Source organism: Microplitis mediator, chromosome 9 (genome assembly GCF_029852145.1).
Source record: "Microplitis mediator isolate UGA2020A chromosome 9, iyMicMedi2.1, whole genome shotgun sequence".
In the NCBI taxonomy this organism is placed as follows: domain Eukaryota; kingdom Metazoa; phylum Arthropoda; class Insecta; order Hymenoptera; family Braconidae; genus Microplitis; species Microplitis mediator.
The window spans coordinates 6,685,113-6,709,994 of NC_079977.1; the positions used below are offsets into that span (position 1 = coordinate 6,685,113).

At 32.7% G+C, this 24,882-nt stretch overlaps 2 protein-coding genes across 2 annotated transcripts in view; both read right to left on the bottom strand.

Moving 5' to 3' along the window:
* LOC130674126 (protein dachsous) overlaps positions 1-7,231 on the bottom strand; it is a 191,408-nt gene extending 184,177 nt beyond the window's left edge. The window contains exon 1 of the mRNA XM_057479383.1: positions 4,418-7,231. Coding sequence (XP_057335366.1) covers positions 4,418-6,187 — 1,770 coding nt within the window. The 5' untranslated portion in view covers positions 6,188-7,231. The remainder of the gene's footprint in view (positions 1-4,417) is intronic.
* Positions 7,232-15,233: 8,002 nt separating this feature from the next.
* On the bottom strand, positions 15,234-22,919 carry LOC130674758 (116 kDa U5 small nuclear ribonucleoprotein component). Its single transcript, XM_057480179.1, has 4 exons — positions 22,768-22,919; positions 22,342-22,594; positions 19,373-21,282; positions 15,234-16,119 (listed from the first exon to the last, which is right to left on the bottom strand). Exons 2-4 carry the CDS (start codon positions 22,582-22,584, stop codon positions 15,333-15,335), a joined length of 2,940 nt encoding a protein of 979 aa, XP_057336162.1. The 5' UTR covers positions 22,585-22,594; positions 22,768-22,919; the 3' UTR covers positions 15,234-15,332.
* Between the last annotated feature and the right edge of the window lie 1,963 nt (positions 22,920-24,882).

Sequence of the window (24,882 nt, forward strand, 5' to 3'; positions counted from 1 at the left end):
TTTGGTATTTTCAAATTTATTGTTTTTAGCCGCAAGTCTATCGGACCTTCGATTTTCTTCGTAAAAAAAACTAATTATTTTTTTATTCGACCAAAAAAAAATTCAATTTTCCTCGGGTTATTTTTTTCTGTTTGTCGGTTAGCAAGTAAGAGTTTTTAAAAAAAGATTTACTTGGACAGGAAGTATGGAATGAAGTATCATGGAAGAATAGACTGAAAAATTTCACGGAGAATAAACTGGGACTATTTAAATAGTTAAGTGAAGAAGAAAACCGCTAGTCCCATCGGCGGCCAAGTTCCGCTTCTTCTTCTTCTTCTTCATTCTCATCTACTCTTTACTCACTACTACGCTAGTATTATATATATATATATATATATATAATTGTATACCTCAATACTAAAACTCCATAGTACGGATGACAAACCGCGTGGGACGAGTAAGCAGCTCGTGCTGTTCTATTCTATATAAAATGACAATAAAGGAGACGAATAGTGCATCCGGCGTGGGAGAACAAGAAAAATTCTCTATATTATTTATAATAACAAAAAAAAAAAATAAAAAAAAACAGTTTTAATATATTGAAGAAAATTTGTCACACCTCAATAACAAAAAGAAATAAATAAAATAAAAATTAAATAACATAATTTAACGCTCGTGTTTTTATATAATTTTTTTCTTTCACATTCCTTCGTCACTTGGCTGTTGAAAACCTTCATACATACTACCACATACTTGTATATATATATTTATATACATATATAAATGGGCTTAAAGAATTTAAAGGGAAGATAAAGTTAAAAAAGAAGTTGAAGAAGCCGAAAAAAAAAATAAAATAAAAAGAAATAAAAAAATAAGCGAAGCCACTTGAAGTTTTTTGATTGTGTTGAAGTAACTCTCAATGCAATACAGCAAGTTTGAATGTACGATCATCGACACGATCAGAAATCGAATGCGAGTGATCATTTCTTCTCTCTTTGATTCTGTCTTTCATACTTATACTGAACCGATACGAAGCGCAACTCAAAGTGAAGGTGGATAAGAAGCTGAAAAGAGCACGAGATACCCTCAAGGGAACTAAATCTTCAACAAATGCATTTTTATATACATATATGAGAATAAATAACTCATAGGATTTCTTTTACTTTTTGTAAAACAGATAAATATTTACCTGATATTTCAACTCCGAAAATAAGTTTGATTTTAAATTTAAAGGGACTTAAACTGATAAGTTTTTTTTTTGTATACAAAAAATATACGCGGTAAAAAATTAGTGGAGTGAACGTGGAGTAAATCAGGAGTGAATGCAAAGCAGATGACTGTTTATTTATTTAATCCTCTCGGAGTGGAATTTACTCCGAAGGCAATTTTAATTTAATATTTAAATTCCAGTTCAGAGTGAAATTAACTCGAAAAAGGAGTTTATTTTAATATTAAAACTCAGGATCGGGAGCGATTTTTTTCAAACTCCGGGACTCCGAGTGACGGAGTGAATTTGGATGTAATTAAAATCACTTCGAATTCACTCCCAATTTTGTAGTGCAAAGAAAAATGAGACGATAATTCAAATATCTAGACAGTTAGAAATTTTGTGCATTTGTGTTAAAAAATTATTTGGTTGAATTTTTTTTTTCGATTTTTAACACAGAAATCTGTTAATTCACCAAAAACCGTTTGTGTTATTTTACTTTAACTGATTTTTTATGTTAAATGATTAGAAAATCTGAATGTAACACATTTCTGTGTTAATCGAAAATTAACACAAAATTTGTGTTGTTTAGCTAAACACTCTCGCGCGTTTCTTCATTACTGTAACCAAGCAAAGCATTGTAGGAGCATTGTCTGCAAGGAAACGTGGATTATAATTGATTTACAATTAAATATAATCATAGATAACTTTAATATTTTTATGATCAAGTTCAATGATTTTTTATTCTCATTTTACGGGAGGATAATTCATAGCTCCATTTTTTAGAAAAATCACAGAAAATCGAACTAATTGTCTGCTAAATTGACAAAAATTGTACTAAGGGTAGATCAGTTTACTTGAATTGGTTCGATTATGTGCTCATATTTATTAGTTAATTCTAACACGAAAAGTCTGTTAAATTTACACAAATTTTCTGTCAAAATAACAGATTTTGTGTTCAATTATTTAACATAAAATTTGTGTTAAAGATCAACACAAACGCAATGTGTTGAATTGACACAAAAATTTGTGTAGACCGTTTGTAACACACAATTTGTGTTGAATTTAGCACAAAATTTCTAACTGTGTAAACAATTTCTTTTAATTTAAATTTATTCAACTTTTTATTCGAAATTTTTACCCTTTCTAAATTTTAATCTGTAAAAGTTTATCGCAATTTTTTTAGTAAATAAATTTTTTATATCCCAGCAAAAAATTTTTTAATTAAACCGGAAGTCGATAAGTACCAAGGTCATAATAAATAAAATATAAATTATCCATAAAATCCGAACTAATCCCACAGCAATGAACCAAGATTAAAAATACATATACATACTTAGAAATAAATAATTATTCCGATAGAACAAACCCAGGTAAAAAAATTAAAAACACGTTGTAAGTTCTCAATCGATGTAAGTAATTTAAAATTTTTATTTACAGAATAAAAGAATAAAAAATAATAAACATTTAATTTGATCGAAATAAATAACCAGTGCGTATACATATATAAGTGCATGTGATTCCGGCGCAACGTGAACGCTCTTCGCACTTGGAATGCGGTCCAGTGTAATGTAATGTAAGAGAGAAAGGCATCAGTAGTAGTAGTAGTAGTAGTAGTAGTAGTAATAGTAGTTGTAGTTGTAGTAGTAGTAGTAGTAGTAGTAGGTAGGCAAGTCGTGAGGATCGAGAGGAAAAGAGCGAGATAGGATTTTATTGGTACTGCAAGAGTGAATGAGTAGCGAAATAAGAGGTAAAGGGATAAGGATAAAAGGTACTGCGGATATAGAATGAGAAGAGATACAAGACAAGACAAGACAAGAATAAAAGAGCAACGGCATTACATAGCGTAGTCAGCATATCAGAGACGGCAGCAGCCGTAAACGGCAACAATTGCTGCGGGCGTTGCCACTCCAAAGGCGAGTGCCTAATGCCAGATGTCAGACAGTGGTTAGAATCATTACGGTCATCACTTTGTATCATACAACCCTTTCCTTCAAATACACAATATCTAACTACTCTGTACTCCACGTACATGTTTTTTCACCTAATCGATCAGTCATTGCTGACTTGCTGAGAAAAAGTAAAAATTTCAACCCTCAATTTTATTTCGTACCGTAATTTTCTAAAATTATTTCAAATGTACAAACAATTGTTTGTAATGTCTATCATTTTATAACATCTATAGATTTTTTATTATTATTTACAGAACTATTCTCGCTATATGTCTGATGTCTATGAGAAATATATTTAAAAAGGAAGAACTCGTTTTAAAGCTGATGGAGAAACGCGAACGAATGAAGGGGTGGAGTTTTTAGTTTTGAAGGGGCCTAAAAACCGACCTCAAATGTTACGAGCAAGAGAGAAGAATTAAAAAATATATATGAAGGCAAATGGTCGGATGAAAAATCTGTAATTATAATAATTACAGCCGAGTGGACAACAATTATAAATCAGCATTGTACTATGCTGAGTTGCCGAAGAAGTTACTCAATAAAATATCGTGGCAACCGGGCCATTAACGATCCGTAAACTCATATTATACAAATATATATAAGTATATATGTACTGCGTGAGTGTGCGGTCCTGATGTAAAATTTATCCTGATTGAAAAATGTTGTAATTTATTTAAGCAATTTCCGTGATATCACATTTGACAAAATCTAAACTCGCGTGGATTAAAAAATAAAAAAAAAAGTTAATTATTACTTAAGATTATTTATAAATGTTTTATCTTTGTCTTTCACACATTAAAAGTTGATCGCGATTCGTGGATATGGGACCCGATAGGACATACGTACGAGTGGGTTATGAATGACAGCCGTTCTGTCACAACCGCAACCACATCTCGCCATCAGTGAACAAGTCGACTTATTCATATTTTTTTTTATTTTCATATATTTATTATTTTTATCCATCCTCCTTTCATCCTGAATCGTATTTTTTTATTTTACCGACGCTTTAAGGCAGTAGTGTGTATAGAAGTCTGCAAAACTTAACTCTCTTCCTTTATCCCCCTAGGACCGCACGGTTTTTTTTTGCCACGCGATACATACCAACGAATAACAGAATAAAAGGAGGATGTTTCGGATATTATACAATGAAAACTTTAGTGAGAAAACATTTTAACAAGGACTTATTATCATTTAAGGCTTGCGTTTGAAGTTTATTTTTATAACGGAAAGGTGTCATCTTATTCTATAAGTGATCTAGGCAATTTTGGTGATAGTTTACCTTAATAAAGCAGCGTCCGACAGGCAAATCCTCAGGTACACTTGTATTGTAAAGCGGTTTTTCAAAAATAGGCTCATTGTCATTAAGATCATGAACCGTAACTCTAACAATGGCTGTCCCACTCAAAGACGGACGGCCTGTGTCGGTGGCAATAACAACCAGATTAGGCGATGGATCTGTTTCACAATCCACATGTGTCACTGTACTAATCAAACCTGTATCTTCGTCAATAGAAAACCACGTGCTATTTTTCAATGAATACTTAATAACTGAGTTAACACCTTCATCAACATCTGTCGCTTTAACTTTTATAACTGCGGTACCAGGTTCAGAAGCTTCTAACAAGTGTGCTTCGTAGTGTTCTTGTTCAAAAGTTGGAGCATTATCATTAACATCAGTTACCAGGAGCCTGAACGTCCTTACGGCACGTAATGGTGGAGTACCGGCATCAGTTGCCTCGACAGACAAATCATAAATCGGTTTTTCCTCACGATCTAATGGACGTTCGACGACGACCAGATAAATTATGTTATCACGTGTTGCTAAACCGAAATGTCCATCACCGCCAGTTAATGTTACTGTTGCATTTGAATACTCAGTCCGTGAATCGGGATCACTTACGGATATACGGGCAACAAATTCACCAGGCTGTGCACTCTCACTTATTTTAGGTGTCGCATCATCTGATAAAAATATCACCGTTATTGTCGGTTGATTGTCATTGACATCAGTTACGTAGACCGACAAAAAGGCACTTGCTTCTAGGGGCTGAGCTCCTAAATCACGGGCGACAATTACCAATTCATGGCGTTCTTTCGACTCGAAATCTAAGGCCTTGTTGACGTAAACCATCCCGGTTCCACTGTCAATACGAAACATTTCTTCACGATCACTTTGGCGGCGGTTTATTGAGTATTCAATTCTTCCATTATTCCCGGTGTCTGAATCCGTGGCATTTACTTGCAGAACTGGGGTTCCAACAGTTGCATTTTCCGGAACACTGGCCGTGTATCTAGTCTGATTAAAAATTGGCGGATTGTCATTAACATCTTGAACAATAACATTAACGCGCAGGCGTGATCTTAACGGCGGAGAGCCACCGTCTAAGGCTTCAACAATCAATTGATACGAAGAACGGGCTTCGCGGTCCAGATTACCCGAATTTTGAAGATCTAAATAAAGAACTCCATCACGACCTCGGTGTTGCGTCAATCTAAACACATCACCATAATTACCGCTAACAATTTCATAACGCTGGGTCGAATACTGTCCCAAATCAGGATCTTTTGCTGGTGGTAGCGCGCGCTTAGCATCCCGCGGTGAATTTTCCGGAAACTCAATGTCAACATGATCGACTGGAAAAGTTGGTGCATTATCATTTTCATCTAGAACTTTGATAACAACTCGTATATTACCACGTTGCGGTAGCGCAACAAAACTGTAAGATGGATTCGTTTCACGGTCTAATGGTAATTTTGTTTTTATTTCCCCAGTCGCGGGATCAACAGTTAAATCACTGATAACCGGTGAACCTGATACCGGAACAATGAGATACGGTGGACCTTCAATGTCAATGAAACCAACTCTACTACCTGGTGGTGCATTCTCAGATACTTCAAGGTGTCGTACTTGCTCGGAATTAACGCCTGGGGTTAATAACGTGATCAGGATGCTGAGAAGCAGTAGCTGGATCATTCGTGATGATTGTAACCTGACTACACCTCTACAGCCACCTCCACCGTCGACCATTATCATCGTCCCCTCCTCCATCTCCTCTTCTACTTTTATTATCTTGTATGTTTCATTACTGATGTTAACTTCCAAATGCTTATTAACACGTGGCACATGCAATTTTTTATATTATTATATCTTAAATCAATATTTACGACTTTTAATCATCTTATGACGCACTGATCTTTTAACACAGAACCACAATTTAAATATTAAAACACTCACATTAACACAAATCACAACACATTTTATTACAAATACATAAATCACAAATTAATCGCTCACTATTGGTTAATAAATTTAACGAGCCAATAGTAATCTATCACTTTTTATTGGTCTACAATATATCATTCAATAAAAATATCATAGAGCGCATGGCATTTGATGCACCAATAGCCGGTGATTAACCAATAGGCGAATTGTTTTATTTTTTTTTTGCAGCGCGCGCAAATATTCAAAATTCAAAATTTGAAAATGAAAAATATGTATATAACTTGTTGTATATACTCTTATTATAACCTTGAAGGTATATATCTTAGGTATGAGATGATATTCAAGGTACCGTATGCACACAAGGTAAGAAGAACAAGACGAAGAACCAAGAAGAACGTGTGTGTCGTGTGTTCTCCTTTATTCACTGGCTCTCGTCGCTGTATCTCGCTTCATCTCGTTTACGAAAAAAAAGACACAAGCTTGTATGGTACCCAAGATACACACACACTTATACTTTATACAATTACAAAATTCATACTTTGTAATAATAAAATAAACAACTAAAATCCATATAAATAATTTTGAAAAATTGCCGCTAAAATTTCAAATAAAATAATAATAATTTACAATATTCACTAACACGTAAGAGGTCACTCACACAATTTCTTTGTTTATATTTTTAAACCCGTACTCCAAAGCCAGTTAAGTTGACTATTAATAACAACCAATGAAACCAAACTTTAATTAACAAATCAAAGTTTAAAATAATCAACAATTATAACGTAATACAAATATACTAAATGAATCTATATAACAACGATGTTATAATCGCGACGTCGGGCCTATCGTTCGTACTACGCGGCTTGGAGGTTAGGCATGCACTGACATGGCGGCACCTGCAGACCCAATCGGGCCCCTTATTCCCCACCACTCCCCACTACCCGTACCGTCAGCAGTGAGAGAGCGGCCATCTTTTAGTGGGGGTACTGGGCCCTGTTTTATGCTACGGTCAGAGCTGGTGCTGCTGCAGTCAGTGTTAAAGTTTTAAACTATATACCAAACCAAAGCTACTCTCAACTCCAAAGCCCACCAGATTTCATTCCTTATTCCTTCTCTCTTTATCCCAGCCTCATTTCGCTCCGTCACTCTTCATTCCTCTTTCACCTGATCAACAGATCTCGGACGTGCTTGCGTTTCATGTAGACTACGCGACGACAAACTCTGCTAAGACCAAGACTATCCATGGGGAAATTGGTCACACTATATTTTTGATCAGTTATTGAGTGTAGAGTCAGGTTCCGTATTGCAGCGACCGTAAAAAAAAAACTATAATAAAATATTTTAAACGTATGCCGGAATTTCATGGTATCAATTAGACACATGATTGACTTTGGCGACACCAAAGTTAGCCTTGAATGCTCAAATTACTTGAATAATATCACATTTCATAAAAAAAGAATTGGCTTGATAACTAAAAGATTCGAGATCCCAAAAGCAGAATCGAAAAATTTACTGTTATGTCAGGCATTTATTTATTTATCGAGTTTCCGGGGGTGAGAACCCTAATACCTGAATCTCTAATTTACCTCAGCATTATCCGAAAGCAGGAGGAGATGGTACAGGCACAGGGCACAGGTATAGTTATGGCTAAAGAAAAATATGCCACACATACATAACGCCGCCTACTTCTTTCGACGGACAATACGTCGTTGGTACACGGTGCATCATCGATCTTATTGTTTGCCTAGGACTATGAACAACCAAGTGCGGCTTTTAACGGCCATAAAGGAAGTAAATGCGGTCTAGTCTCTATGCCAGTGAAGGTTTTGATGGACCGGATGATGATTATGATGATGATGCTGTAGGTCTATGACAAAGAAAAAAGAATTGTGCCGCTTTGATCATGTGCGGCGGATCGTTTTAAATTTGAAATTGCATAGTGTACCACAGAAGTTTGTATTATTACCATTGTTACCGCTATTATTATTATTGTTATCATTATAAAAACAATTATTATTATTTATTTTTGTTAATTATTTTATTGGATTTATTTAACTGTTTAAATTGATAATAAAAAAAAAGCGGTAATTGTCTTTTTAAATTTTTTTTCATTCCACGAATTATCAGCGCTGATGGCAATTTTCAGCATCACGGTTTCGGTAGGCAAGCGCGTAAATTACAGGAACCCGAAAAATATGAAACGATGACGAAGATGATTACCAACATGATAATGATAATAATGATGATGATGATGAAGTTGAAGGAAAAGAATCGCAGGCTTATGGGTGATGAAGTAGGATAGAAATATAATCGGTTATGAATGTTGAATTGAGAAAGATGTTGATACTTTTTATTTCTCATCTTGGTCTTGGTCTTGCTCGGTCTAAACCCTGGCCTCAGTCTTCGGATGCTCGTCATTAACGTTAAATTATTGTTACTTGCCTGAGCAAGTTTTAAAACAAAGACCACCTACACAAATGGACCCGCAAAACTAAAAATTCCATCTGTTTATTGTGGATTTGTTTTCTCAGAAATTCATTGGACAATCTGCCAATTGGCTTCTCGCGGTTTTTCCTCTCATTGTAGTTACTTTTACGCAGCCTTCTCATTCTTATTCCCTTATTATTATTGGTGTTATTGTTATTATTCTTTGTTTTATTCCACTGCTTAGTACGTGGTATCCCTTCGTAGAACAGGGTTAAATGTGTACATGACGATGATTTCTTTAACCGTTAAAGCCCAAGTCAGCTTGTTGCCTGTATAGTTAGACAATAGAATAGATCGTACGATAAATCTTCACGTCTTTGTTCTTATTCTTTTTTTTTAATTCTTATCCTGCTATACCTTTTATTCCGTTGTATCACTCAACGAAATAAGGAAGTGCCAACTAATAATAGGTTCGACCACTTTTTTTTTTTTTTTTTTTTTTAATACTTTGACTATTTAAAATATTTTTTGTTATAAATAATAATGTAATATGTGACAATGCTACTCAAGTTCCTCAAGAACGAGTCTGTGAACTTGACTTTCCAGTAGTAAAATTTTGTAACAAATTTTTAATGTTAAATAAATTTTTCTTAAGTTTAGAATTTAATAAATTGTATACTAAATACTTTTATGGTTATTTACTTAGGCTGTAAAATTTGAATTGAAAATTTTGTTTAATTAGTCACGAATTTAAAAAAAATTTTTAGTTAACAAAAAAATTTTACTTTTAAGAGGGACCACCAGAGTGAAATTTTGAAAAATCAATTTTTTTTATTGCATATTTCGATAGTCTATACCTTCAAAAATAACATACTAAAATTTCTAGTGCAATCTCGAATAGTTTTTTTGAATTACAGGCATCTGAAAAAGCAGCCGCTTAACGGTTCGCGAAAATCCATTTTTCAAAATTGCTGCATCTATAACTCGAAACAAAGCATCCGATCGATTTGATTCGAATTGCAGTTTCTTATATATATATTGTTACGTACCACGAACCTCCAGTTTTTCGATCGAACCGAAAATGTAATTTTAGCAGGTCAAAAATCATCAAATTTTCGCGCAAAATTTGTAATTTCTTTTTAAAACTCCGCCATTTTTGTTACATTTCAATTTTTTTCTTCGCCCGAGGGTCACGATATAAAAAATACCTTCTAGTTTAATAAACTTTTTGTTTTTTTTTATTTCCAGCACTGCGCAGGTCGCTATCACTGCAGTAGAGACTTTTTTTTTGAGCGGGAAATTGTGAATAACTCGGGGAATTTTGAATTTTTTGGTCCAAAAATTTTATCTTGCATTCATTATATATCCACAAATATGTCCTTAAAATATTAAAACATTCCATGCAGGAGTTTGCTTAAAAAAAATTCCCAAAAATCATCGTTTTTTCAGCCGGTCACACTAGTGATCCCCCTTAATATTGACAATTGTAATCAATCTGACCCCAGAAAATATTTTGAAATTACCTTATATTATTTAAAATAACAATATTAGGTATGGGTATGGGGGAGGGGCAAAATGAGCACCTGAATTTTTATAAATTTAAATCACATAAAGAGTCAAATAAACCTCCAAGAATTAATTTAAAGATTATTTATTTAGGGGCATCATAAACTGCGTGAGATAATTTTGACGAGCCGAAATTGTTTACGACATTTCTATTCAAATGATTTAATTACAATTTTTGAAATTAATAATTAAAAATATATTTTACTGTAGAACCGAGAGAAATAATAAATTTGAAATCGATAAAATGGATTTTACAAAACAACTTTTTTCAGAGCAAAATTTCACGTTGGGATCATTTTATCATTGGAGGAAAAAGTGAACTTAATCAGAAAGACACTGGAAAAAGATTAACTTTTGTAAAAACAATATTTTCTTAAGTAGTAAATAAATAAAAATTATTACGTTATTAATTCCATATTTAAGTTGAAACCTAATTTTTTGACTGAAGAAAATCGAAATTTATTTATAATACTCCGAAAAAAAAGATCAGCATATTTCGAGCTGAGCTCAAATTTATTCGACCAAGAAAATGATTTTGAATGAAGTCATTAAATTTTTGCACTAAAAATATATTAGATTTAAAATTTCCAATAGCATAATTTCTTATAAGAAAAAAAGACAATATTTCTAAAAGTTATTTTTTCTCTGAATGGATTAAAAAAAAATTCAATTTCTTAAAGGAATATACGCTACCGGACCCCTTTCTCGCACTCAGAAAAATAAACGGGATTATCTTTGTCGCACTCGTAGAGTTATTGAGAATTTAAAGCAATTTTTCTTAGAGACAAATTAGAATTTTCAAAAATACGAAATTTCTAGCCCTCTGAAGGTTTTAAAAAGCACTAAAGACTGTATTTTAGGTTTCCAGTGTTTGTCCATGAATTAAATTGAATTGAAAATCGATTACCGTTACCCCTTAAAGGAAACTTATTTTGTCTAACATTTAAAATTTTTTTTCAGTTTTAAATATTCTATTAATTTATGGAAAGTAAATTTCAATGATTTAAGAATTTCAATCGACACTGATTACGTGAGAAATTAGAGATTTAAGAAACAACTATTGCACGCGGAGAAGCACAAGGGAGTAAAACAGTGACATATTTTTAACTTTTCAACGTGGATCCATTTTGTCTCACATTTAAAATTTATTTTTTACGACAGGATCAAATTTATACCAAGTAATTATTTTAGGGCCAAAAAAAGTAGAATTAGTGAAAAAAACACTTTTCTCTCAAGGGCCCATTTGTTCCTTTCCCTTCTCCTAATTATGCAGAATACGGTCTTACTTATTTCGGGCCATAAAAATCGAAAAAAAATTTTTTTTTTCTGTATCAGTTTATAGGCTCAAATAAAATTAATTATAAAAATACTTATTTTTGATGATCACTTTTTTTAACTTTTTTTGGTAAAACCGCCGAGAAAAAATTGAAATAAAAAAATTAATTTCGATTTTTTATACAAATGAAAACTTATCTTTCCACGGTCCCAGTTCTCGACAAGTGATCACACGACAATTGATCCCATAGACAACTGATCCCAGAGACAATTTCATAAAATAATTAATTATTAATTAATTACTATGACATGAGTAATTAAAATTCACTGGTATAAATATAAAAAGTCAAATGATGTAAATAAATTGCTGATAAAAATCAATTGTCGATGGGATCAGATGTAAGTGGGATCAATTCGTAGGGATCACTTGTGGTATAAATTGTTGGAATCAATTGATGGCGCAACTTTTTCTACGATATCAAAATATTAATTTACAGCCAAATAATTCAAGGTTGAAGTTGAATCAAAACGACTTCAATAACCTGAATAACTTTCGAAGGAGTGAATTTAGCAAAAAATTTTAAGAGACCTTTTTTGTAGAGCGTTAAATTTCCTTCAAGAATATGTATCTTGACTAAAAAAAAATTTCAATATTTCTAGTAGTTACAAAAATCCCAAATAGAAACATGGAATTTAAAAAACAAATCAATGTTTAAGGCACGGTTACAAGGAAACGGCTCATTTTACGTCAATTTACTAAGAGAGATTTGTTGTAGGGAATTCAATTTCCTTTAAGAATATACATTGCTCAAATTTTTCAGATAGATGATTTACGAGTTTTGGGTAAAAAATGAAATTTCTGTCAAAAAACTAATAGTCGTAATGATACACCTTTTAATATCAATGTTAACGGCTCAAACTTGCATAATAATTTTTTTTGGTCATCAGGAATAATATTGTAACGAATGTGAAACTGATCTTTTAAATATTTGAATAGCTAGAAAACAAATGCCTTCTTCTCTTGTTTTATAGATGCGCGATTAAAGTCAGTCAGTCTTATATTGACAGTTAAACAGCAAACATTGTATCTCAATAAACTATATCTTTGATTACCTTTCTTTTACTGCTGTTAATTGTGGTGTTATTATTTCTAATTTAAGTGTGTTATCATTGTAGTGTATAAGTGATATTAATTTAAGATACCAATCACTACAATATTTTCTCAGTATTGAAAAAAAAAAAAAAAAATAGTCGATTTTTTTAGCCCAGTCCCGCATGAAAATACCATATATGATAGATATATAATCAATATGGGACGATTAGGGTGTGCCATTTTGAGGCGACTTTTCTTTTCAACAATAAAACGGGCTGAAAACTCGAGGGAAGGTGAGAAAAGAAGCCTTGCAAAAGCGGAGCTCTTAATATTAATATTTATAGGTGCCTATTTCTATAATTTTCCATTTCCCATTTAAATAACATGGGAAAAAAATTTTTTATTTTTTTATTTTTCTAGCTCGACATTCGCACCTCATATAAACAAGTCCATAGCATAATCTTGTAGAGATTTTAACGCTCTACAAAAAAGGTCTCTTATCATTTTTTGATAAATCCATCAATTCGAAAGCTATTGGAGCTGGAAGTCAAATCTATAATAAATTTCCAGATCTTTTTACTTTTCCAGCAAAACTATTAGACTTATCAAAAAATGTCACAGGATCTTTTTTATAGACAATTTTATTCCCTACAAATTATTTTCAATGAAGTTTTTTGAAATTCCGCATTGTCTTCTAATTATTTCCATTTTAATGCCAAGCTCGTAAAACTAATAGTCTTCTAATCTATTCTGAGAACTTAACATTAAAATGAAAATAACTAGAAGACAATGCGGAATTTCAAAAAACTTCATTGAAAATAATTTGTAGGGAATAAAATTGTCTATAAAAAAGATCCTGTGACATTTTTTGATAAGTCTAATAGTTTTGCTGGAAAAGTAAAAAGATCTGGAAATTTATTATAGATTTGACTTCCAGCTCCAATAGCTTTCGAATTGATGGATTTATCAAAAAATGATAAGAGACCTTTTTTGTAGAGCGTTAAAATCTCTACAAGATTATGCTATGGACTTGTTTATATGAGGTGCGAATGTCGAGCTAGAAAAATAAAAAAATAAAAAATTTTTTTCCCATGTTATTTAAATGGGAAATGGAAAATTAGAAATAGGCACCTCTAAATATTGTTATTAAGAGCTCCGCTTTTAACAGGCTTCTTTTCTTATCTTCCCTTGAGTTTTCAGCCCGTTTTTTGTTGAAAAAAAAAGTCGCCTCAAAATGGCACATCCTAGGGACCATATAAGTGGCCAAAAACGATATATATTTTCTTATATATAATATAGTAAGTTTTGATATAATTAATAATATAAGTAAGTTTATAAGTTAATACATGTATTATATATATTTATAATCATATATGTAAACTTATAAGTTCGCACATATATGTATTACATATATTGATACTTATGTATGTAAATTTGTAAGCTAGCACACATATATATATTCTGAACACAATGTTTGAATCTTATAACAGAGAGAGGAAGACAGAAAAGAATAGATTTCATTTATCCTTACATATATGGGGAGACATATGGTTCTATATATCGAAAAATATACAAAAATTTATAAAGTTAAATACATGGTACATATATCGTACCATATAATGATGATTTATGTATGTATTCTTGTTTCCATATATAAATATCATTTATTTTTGAATATATTAAAATTATTAGTATTCAAATATATAAATAATATATTGAAGTTATACGGAAATATATGAAATCATATAAGAAAAAACATATAAAGAAATATAATAAAATCGGCCAAAATTTATATATATTTATATCTGTAACATATTTTTTAATATATGTTTACCATACATGATATTTTCATGCGGGGTCTAAAATATATAAATTTTAATACTGACAAATTAGAGTCTAAAAATTAAACTCGAGTTTTCAAGACTAGGATGTAGTGATTTTTAGTAACGAAACATCATTGCCAGCAGCAAGCCATATAAAATAAAATAAAATAACATAAGATAACAGACGGAAAGACATTGGTGTATATCAGGTGTAGTGAGTAGAGAATGATGAGGTAAAAAGGGGATGTAGAGGGGAATGATGAGGACCAGCCGCATAATGACAGGGTTCCTCGTGCCAAGGTCTCGCTAACGAACCCGCTCAGAGTCTCCGTGGTAGAGAGCTATCCGTACTACACTCATATATATATATATATATATACATATGTATCTATAGGAAGAACACGACACTGTATTATTTAAACCATTCCAAGAGTCTGCAGGCATCATCAGAAATCATTGTCGAATCCATATAATCAGCAGACGATTACGTGCAACCGTGATTTTAAAAGCTACTCTAATAACAACAAGAACCACCAGATCTCTACGTGGTAGTGCGTATCAAACTCAATAAAAAATTAGTTTGATGAGCTCATCGAATTATAGAAATTTTATTACTCATTTTTTTTTTTATTCTCTCCCTTCTATTATTTACTCTTATTCTCTAAAAATAAATTCATAACTTAACATATCAGTAAATAGTAATTAAATTTTATTATTCATTTTCTTTTTTTAAAGTTTACCTTACAAAATTAATTTATCTTTACATTTTATAAAATAGTAATTAAATTTATAGCGGATAATTTAGAAATTCCGTTTGTCTCGCTAACTCGAGTAACATGGGATCATCGAAGAATTTATTTATCGAAACGTCTTCGGATAATCCTTTACGCCTACGTGTCTTCAGCATAAACTCCCTTGCTAAATGAGTCGCTGGTTGAGGCTCGAGAGGTCGGATGGTTATGCTTTTGTCCAGTGGGTCACCTGGAACGATCTGCCAGTGGTGAAAAACTGACAGGCAGAAAGCTTGACCCTGGGTGTGAGTTCTCAAGTCGGTTTCGAACCCGAAACTGTCGATTGCGGGTATAAAGGCTTTTATGGTGTACAGAGGACTGCCGGGAACTGGCGCATCCTGAGTAACGTGGCCTCGACGCTTAGCCAAGACAGTATAGACTGCAGAGACACAGTCAGCAGGTGCTTGGACTTCGACAAATAGATAAGGTTCCATTAGACGTGGTGTTGCCATAAGAAACGCTGAGTAAGCGACTCGACGAGCTGTTGGGATTATTTGTCCACCGCCGCGATGCAATGGCTCTTGTGCAATTACCGCGTCGAGTATTTTGAATTTGACATTTCTAATTGGCTCTTCACAAAGAGGTCCTTCACGTGTTCCCCATTGAAATCCTTGGACAATTGCGTCACGTGCACTACTCAGTAACGTCTTGTCGACTTCGGATGGCAGAGTATCGTCTACTAATATATTCGGACCGGTTGCATCTGGCCCAAACGCCCATATTGAACGAGCTGCCAACAAGTCCCAATCATATTTCGTTTGGAAGAATTCTCCCAGCCGTTTCCTGTAATTTATAATTATGGTTATTAATAAATTGCTGCATATTTAATTATAGTAGAGTAATTATAGAGAAGGAATAAGGGATGGAAAATTTTTTAATTTATTCAGTCAATTTAAAAGTTCGGTATTTTTGAGAAAAATTGTTCTGGAAAATGCACGCAGTTTGAATAACTTTGGACTAATTAGAGTAACCGGTTTTGAAAAGTGTTGAATGTTTTTATTTATTTCAAAATTGGGTGAATTTAGATTCTAACCTGCCTTGATTATGTATTGGAAAAAAAATTTTAAGTTTCAAGTTTCTACTTTTGTTTGACTGAAGGGGGACTAGTGTGATCGCCTGAAAAAATGATTTTTGGGAATTTTTTTAAAGAAAGCTACTGCATGGAATGTTTTAATTTTTTAAGGACATATTTGTGGATATATAATAAATGCAAGATAAAATTTTTGGACCAAAAAATTCGGCGACTTATTCACAATTTCCCGCTAAAAAAAAAATTCTCTGCTGCAGTGATAGCGACCTGCGCAGTGCCGGAAATAAAAAAAACCAAAAAGTTTATTAAACTAGAAGGTATTTCCCGTACCATGACCCTCGGGCTAAGAAAAAAATTGAGATTCAACAAAATAGCGGGGTTTTTAAAAAAAAATTTTAATTTTGCGCGAAAATTTGATGATTTTTGGCCTGGCAAAATTACATATTTGATTCGATCGAAAAACTGGAGGTTCATGGTGCGTAGAAATATATATAAAAGAAACTGCAATTCAAATCAAATCGATCGGATGATTTGTTTTCGAGTTATAACTGCAGCAATTTTGAAAAATGTATTTTCGAGAACTGATAAGCGGCTGTAACTCAAAAAAACTATTCGAGATATGCACTAGAAATTTTAGTTTATTATTTTTGAAGGTGTCGACTATGGAAATATGCAAAAAAAATTGATTTTTCAAAATTTCACACTAGTGGTCCCTTGAATAAAATGAAAAATTTTCCATAGAAAATTCAAAAGTCCTCAATAAAAAAAAGTGCTATCAATTTTTTGCAAATATTTCTAGAAATATTAAACATGGTGGCCACAGATTTTTGAAATTGAAATTCCCTGACTTTTCCAGGTATTCCAGTCAAATAATTAAAAAATTCCCTGACTATTTGTAGCAATGTTAAATCATTGTAAATATTTATTTAATTTAAAATAAAATGGTATAAGTCAGTTTAATCAATAATTAATCATTGTCGTTAAGGGGTAACGGTATCCGATTTTCAATTGAATTTAATTTACGGACAACCACTAGAAACCTAAAATAGAGTCTTTAGTATTTTTCAAAACTTTAACAGAGGGCTAGAAATTTCGTATTTTCAAAAATTCTAATTCGTCTCCGAGAAAAATTGTTTTAAAATTTTCATTTACTCAACGAGTGCAACAAAGATAGTCCCGTTTATTTTTCTGATCGTGAGAAAGATGTCCGGTAGCGTATCCCAAATGAAACTTTTTTTTATTATTTGTCAATGTTCATTGTTTTTTTTTTTTTTTATTTATTAAACGAATAATTTTTTATTTTTTATTTAAAATCCATGTTTTTATATAACTTACTCTATAATAAAATATAAATAAATTTTTCATTTTCACTAGAATAAATTTCACAAATAAGAATATTTCATAGAATATTAATAAAATATCAATGAAGTACGCGAATAATAAATATCGTGAAACTTATTAGTTCATTACTTATGTATACATTTAATGTTTTTAGTTTGTTAACTTGTCAATATGGATGTTAATGGCTTGAAGATCCTGGCGATTGGTTTCTACTAAGACTTTTTTTTCTAACAGCCTTGATAATTCTAACTGCTTCATTTTTTCGCTAAGGTAAAAGCTCCAATTATTGACACGAGTCCAATTATTGACACCCTGTCACATTTTAAGACATATTTAACTACCTGCTATATTAATAATGGTTGTATACATTTTTAAACAATCTTTACAATTTAAGAAATTGAAAAAAACATTATTGTTAGTGAAGAATATTAAGTATTTATTAATAAAACAAATTAAGTTTATTCGTGTCTATCAAAACAGCTTGTGAGCGTCAATTTTCTTGACTATTGTGGTTAGAAAAGGAGTCTTTTGAAACGATGTTTTTTAATTATGTTTTCCATCTAATCACATCAACTTTTTTTTTAAGTAAATAAAATATGCAAAATTAACAATATAATATATTTACAGTAAATTTTATGCTTTTTAATTTTAAAATAGTGGGTGTCAATAATTAGTACGTAATATTGAAGTTGTATCTCATATTGACAGGTTAGTAGACAGCGCCGTAACGTCTTTTATTTTAAACATAAGTCTATTGCAAACCTAAAAGACAACATTGGAAAACCCACGCTGTCATATATTTAATTGTTATAAAAAAGTGATTAATTGATTTTAATTTTTATTTAATTGAAAAATATTTTGAATAATTTCGTGTTTAATTGAATAATAATTAATAAATTAGTAATTATTCAGGGACTTGATTTTTTATATTTAGTTTTACAGATTAATGACGCATGTGCATTATGGGTGTCAATAATTGGAGCAACAGTATGTCAGTAATTAGAACAGTCGGGTTTTTAACCTGTCAATAATTGATGTATCCGGGTAATTTATTTTATCGCTTGCAATTAATTAGTAAATTAAATTCATTATTATCAGAAAGCATGAATTTGATTAGTTAAAATACTAATTAAGACAATCTTAGAATAAAAATTTAATAATATTCATCGTTAATATAGTAAAAAAAATGAAATTATAATCTAGTCTCTTATAGTGTCAATAATTGGTGCTTTTACCTCATTGGAATCAATTTCTACTAATTTTTTTTCAAGATGGTTTTACAACCGCATTCGCGCCGCGTCACTCTTTGAACAGTTTTGACAGAAAACTAAATTTGTCAAATTTTTTCAGTTAAAAGAAAGAAAGTGAAAATTTTTCCAGCTTTGTGACAAAATTCCCTGACAATTCCCTGACTTTTCCAGTATGTTTATAATTCCCTGACATTTCCAGGGTTTCCAGAAATGTGGCCACCGTGATCAAATTATCAAAAATTGCAAGAGATCTTTTTTGTACCGCGTTAAATTCTCTACAAAAAATCCGTCTTGTAAATTTTAAAAAATTGAATATTTATTGAAAAATGTTGAGTTTAAAATTTGCTCGAGTTCTCTAAGTCTCTATACCATTAATGATAAAAAATTTATATAAAAAAAAAAAAAAAGTACTTACTTATTCCATGTAATTTTAACATGTTCAGCCTCGATATCTTCAGCTAACCCCCGCTCCAAAGGCTCAGCAATCATCGTCAGTTTGTTGCGTTTGTTAGGCGTCTCAGCGAAGCATTTAAGTGAACTTGTCTCCACAACAGTTTCAGCAAAGGACACAACAGGATCCGCGACTTTGATGTCTATTTCCGAGTACATACGTCTCAAATCATGCATAGCGCAATCTAAGTACAGTTCACCAGTGCCAAGAACGACATGCTCGCCGCTCTCTTCAACCCGCGTACCCAGAAGCGGATAGCTCTTATTAACTTTCCTCAATCCATCCAACATCTTGGGCAACTCCGACGGATTAACCGGCTCAACCGCTATTTTAATAACACTCTGCGTATTAAATTTAAGCGGACGAAATATATGAAGATCATCAGAATTAATGAGATCCGTTATCGTACTTGTTTTAACGATAGATCTGTCAATACCTTCAATTAAAACCCAATTACCAGCAGGTACCCGATTTATTTCAATCTGATAACGCGCTTCGCTTATCCACAGCCGTCCAACAGTCAGCACACGTGAATCTTCTTCATCAGTACGGGAATAGGCTTCACCAAGTACCCGTACTTTTTGTCCAGCCTCCAAAGTACCAGACATTACGCGTCCCAGGACATGGAAAAGTGTGCAGTCTTCAGTAGGATACATCTTGGTGCTGTGGATCATCAATCGTCCGTCTGGATTGCACCTCACCATATCTTGAGCCAAAGGTGAGTCTATCGGCCCCGTGTAAATATGCTGAATTTTAGCGGAAGCGTGTTCTTGAGGACTTGGTACATGTGTTACGCACATATCAACAATTCCTGATAAATCTCCAAAGAATCTCGTGCAGACGAGTCGTAATAGCGGGCGTATATTCATCTTCATTTCCTCAGAAGTCAGTCGGATTCCTAGTTCATCAAGAACGCCAGGCAGCGTTGTGTCGACGTTACCAACAACCTGAGCAAATATTTTATAAAGTGGCTCGAGAATAAACTCAATAAAACTACGCTGCGCTGTATTGTGCGGCGGCTTCTTGGTAAATTTACGGGTCTTGGAATTTAAATAAACGTCACCCCATAGACGTTTCGCAAATTCTTCGAAATTTAGTGACTCGTGTTTACGTTGGTATATCGCGGCAAATGATTTTAAAGTAAAGCAGACATTGTACTCCGAACTTGCAAAGCAAACGTTACCGAGAGCTGGTGATACGAACGTCGGATTCTCAGAGTCTGAATACAAAGAAATCAGACTATTTATTTCTTCAATGATGTGACGGAGTTTGTAGTAAGCGTCTAGAGGCGGGAGCTTCAATTCAAGAACAAGTCGGTCTATTTTGTTGATGCAAACAGTCAGAGCAAGTCGTTCTTGAATTGCGTGTTTTAATAATCTTTCCGTGTTCAACATCACGCCTTCGGCGGCGTCTACTACTAACACAGCACCGTCTGAAAGACGGATTGCAGCTGTTGCTTCATCCGAGAAGTTGACGTGTCCTGGAGTGTCGAAAATGTTCATCAGATATGACTTGGACTTGACATCTTGGAGTAAAAGAGTAACTGGAGTAGCTTTCGTGGAAACTCCGCGCTGCTGCTCGGTGAAGAGTGTGTCCGTGTAACGCAGCGGCTTCTCGTCTGTGACGCTGTGCATGTGGGGGTGAGTATGGCGAACAAGGCAGTCTACTAATGTAGTTTTTCCATGATGCAGGTGGCCTAGGAGCACGATGTTTCGAATCAAAGCTGGAGTATCCATCATGTCGGCTAAGAACTCAATGTTATAAGTAGTATCGGGTAGTTCTTGCTGTTTTATTTGAAACTTTGCTTTGCGAGTAGGTGCTATCAGCGGCTTATCAAGTGGCTGAGCATCTTCTTCTTGGACCAGAGTTTCGACCTGGAATTATTCATAAATTTAAATTATTCAAGTCTATTTGAAAAGAGAATTAAGGGGAAAAACTGGTCTGAGATACAAAGAAAAGAGGATATTTTTGTGATTTTTCTTTTCAGAATAAGGTAAGAGACCTAGTACCCGATCAGGGAACTAGTACCCAATCAATCATGTACTTGTATATCTATATGTACTAAATTTTATTAACAAATACATGGAGTGATCGGCCCCGATCGGGTACTAAGTCTTTTACTTTACCTTCGTAATTAAAATTCTTAAAATTTGTGACATTATTTAGCATCATTTCAAGACTATTCTGCTAAATTTTCATAAAAAAATATTGAAAAATAAGCCAGTGGTAGCGGGGAGAGACGAGTCACTTTAAAAAGTCTCCATGCCATAGGCAGGATAACTCATGACTTTCATCTGAAATCAAAAAACCAAAAAGATTTCTTTAGTACATAAGTTTATCTTGGATTTGAACGAAGGAATGAACAAAATATTTATTTATGAATCTTTGGTAAAAGTGCAATCAAAAAACTCTGGTTTTTGCTAAAAATTGCTCCTTTTGTTTAATTAAAAAATAAGTAGTTATTGAAAAAAAAATCCTTCGTTCAAATCAAAGATAAACTTATGTACTAAAGAAATATTTTTGGTTTTTTGATTTCAGATGAGGCAGTCATGAGTTATCCTGCCTACCGCATGAAGACTTTTTTTAAGGTGACTCGGCTCTCCCCACTACCACTGGCTTATTTTTCAATATTTTTTTATAAAAATTTAGTAGAATATTCTTGAAATGATGCTAAATAATGTCACAAATTTTAAGAATTTTAATAACGAAGGGAAGGTAAAAGACTTAGTACCCGATCACTACATGTATTCGTTAGTAAAATTTAGTAAATAGAGATATACAAATACATGAGTGATCGGGTACTAGTTACCTGATCAGGTACTGAGTCTCTTACCTTACTCTGAAAAAAAAAATCACAAAAATCTTCTCTTTTTTTTGTATCTCAGACCCTTTTCCTCTTACAGAGTATTGAGTATACGAGCTATTGAACTTACATCTGGACCATAAACCTCCATAGCACTAGGATAATATCGTTTGTCTTCGTGCAAAACAACTTGTAAGGACTGCTGGTCCATGGCATCACGTGGCTCGTCTTTATCTTCATCCAATTCTTCATCTGATCTGTCCTTATCATCAACATCTTCACCGGCGTTCTCATACTCGTTCTCATCTTCACTTTCTGAGGCCAAGTCCGGCCCAATGTAATTACCAAACTCATCATACAGATCCGCGTCCATATTTCTTGATCTATTAAATTTTTTTTATTTTAAATTAATTAATTAATTATTTTTTTTAATTTATTGCAAGAGTAATGTTTATTTAATTTACCGGTATAACCTCAAAAATTTTTGTGTAAATTTTTTTAGTGTAAATTCTCTTTGTGTAAATTATTTTTATGAAAATAAATGTTAAATACTTACCGAGTTTATTTGGTGAGATGGAATTAATATATCAGAAAAATATAATTGATATGGAACAAAATTTATTGTTTATTGTAAATAATGCACTGACAATAATACTGTAAACGTTTTTGAATATTTAATATTTAGGCGCACTCAGCACGAGGGTTACGTTTTATATACGTGTTTATTTCAAAGAACTTTCTGATAGATAGAGCGCTAGTGTAGATTAAGCGTTTTGGCGCGAAAGTATAAATAATTTAAATCAAATTTTTTATGATACTGAAGTTAGCCGACGTCTTATAATTTTAGGTTTTTTTTTATAATGATAAATAATGAAAAATAAAATATTTGAAAAAAATTCACCTGTAGTTTATTAAATTTTCTACATGTGCATTTTTTTAGATTTTTGTTTTTTTTTATAACTGATTGGTTGAAAAAAAATTTGAAAATTTTTAATTGTCTGCTAATTTCTGGGTTGTAATTTTTTACGATCCTGAAGTGAGCAGACAATCAAAAGTTTTTGGATTTTTTTTCAACAATTAAATTTGAAGAAAAAAAATCTGTCTATCGGTTGACCCTGCGGGCCAGCCCCAAAACTTCCCGCTGTTTTCGAGCTCCTCGAGCTCGAAAACATTGTTGTAGATACATTTTCGAGCTCTTCGAGCTCGAAAATACTTTAGTGTGCCATTGTTTTAAAAAAAAACCGATTTTAGCATTTCTTTCTCCCACGATATCTCAGGAATGAATTGACCGATTTTGATGGTTGCGGTGGCAATCGGCGTATTTTATTGAGTTCTAGAGCTGATAAAATTTTGAAATTGTTTGGTTCAGTTGTTTCGAAGATATTCGCAAAAAACTGTTTTTTACCATTTCTTTCTCCCGCGATAACTCTCGAACGAATTATCTGATTTTGATGATTGAGGCGGCAATCGACGTGTTTTATTGAGTTCTAGAGCTGATTAGATTTTGAAGTTGATCGTATAAGTCGTTTCTGAGAAATCAATAAAAAACTAAAATAAAAAAAAATTTTTAATTCTTATTCTTTGTATAACTTGTAAACTACATGACCGATTTACCCCAAAATCTAATCAAGACTAAGTTTTGGTGAGCTCTTTCGATCGCCACCAAGTACGTTCAAATCGGTTCATCCGTTCCAAAGATATCGTCGGACAAAAAAAAGTTCACACATACACACACACACACACACACACACACACACACACACACACACGGACGTCCACCCGGGAATAGTCAGAATAGTTTCCTAGGACCTCAAAACGTCGACATCTGATGAAAACTCGATTTTCGAAAATCGGACCGAAACCAATAACTTCCCTTTTTTGAAAATTTGCAATTTTCTTAGCGGGAAGTTAAAAAAAAATAAAAATATGCACATATAGAAAATTTAAAAGACTATGAGTGCAATTTTTTGAAATATTTTTTTTTTTATAATTTCTCGCTTAAAAAAATTCAAAAATTATTAGACGTCGGCTATCTTCAGTATCATAATTTTTTTAAATTAATTCGATATTTAAAAATAATAGAGCGGGAGTAGGATTTGTGGCCACTGCTACATTTTTGGACATTTAATACTTTATTTTAATTAATGTAAGAGTCGAAAATAAAATATCCATTGTAGCAGTGCGATAAAAGTATCTTTGTATACATTTTAAAAATTAATGATGTCTGCGTATTTTACAAATTATTTAATTTAAATTTTTCGAGTGTCCAAAATTGGTCCTAAAGTAGTAAAAAAAAAAGTACCTTTACCCAACCTAATTGTCACTAAAATTTTAAGTTCCTAAGTGACAGCTCAAAAATAATGATCCTGAAATTGACAAACAATCAACAAATTTTCGGTTTGTTTTTTCAACAAATCTAATAAAAAAAATCTGTCTATCGGTTGACCCTGCGGGCCAGCCCCAAAACTTCCCGCTGTTTTCGAGCTCCTTGAGCTCGAAAACATTGTTGTGAGTACATTTTCGAGCTCTTCGAGCTCGAAAATACTATTGTATCCCATTCTTTTCGAAAAAAACCGTTTTTAGCATTTCTTTCTCCCATGATATCTCACGAACGAATCGACTGATTTCAATGGTTGAGGCGGCAATCGGCGTGTTTTATTGAGTTCTAGAG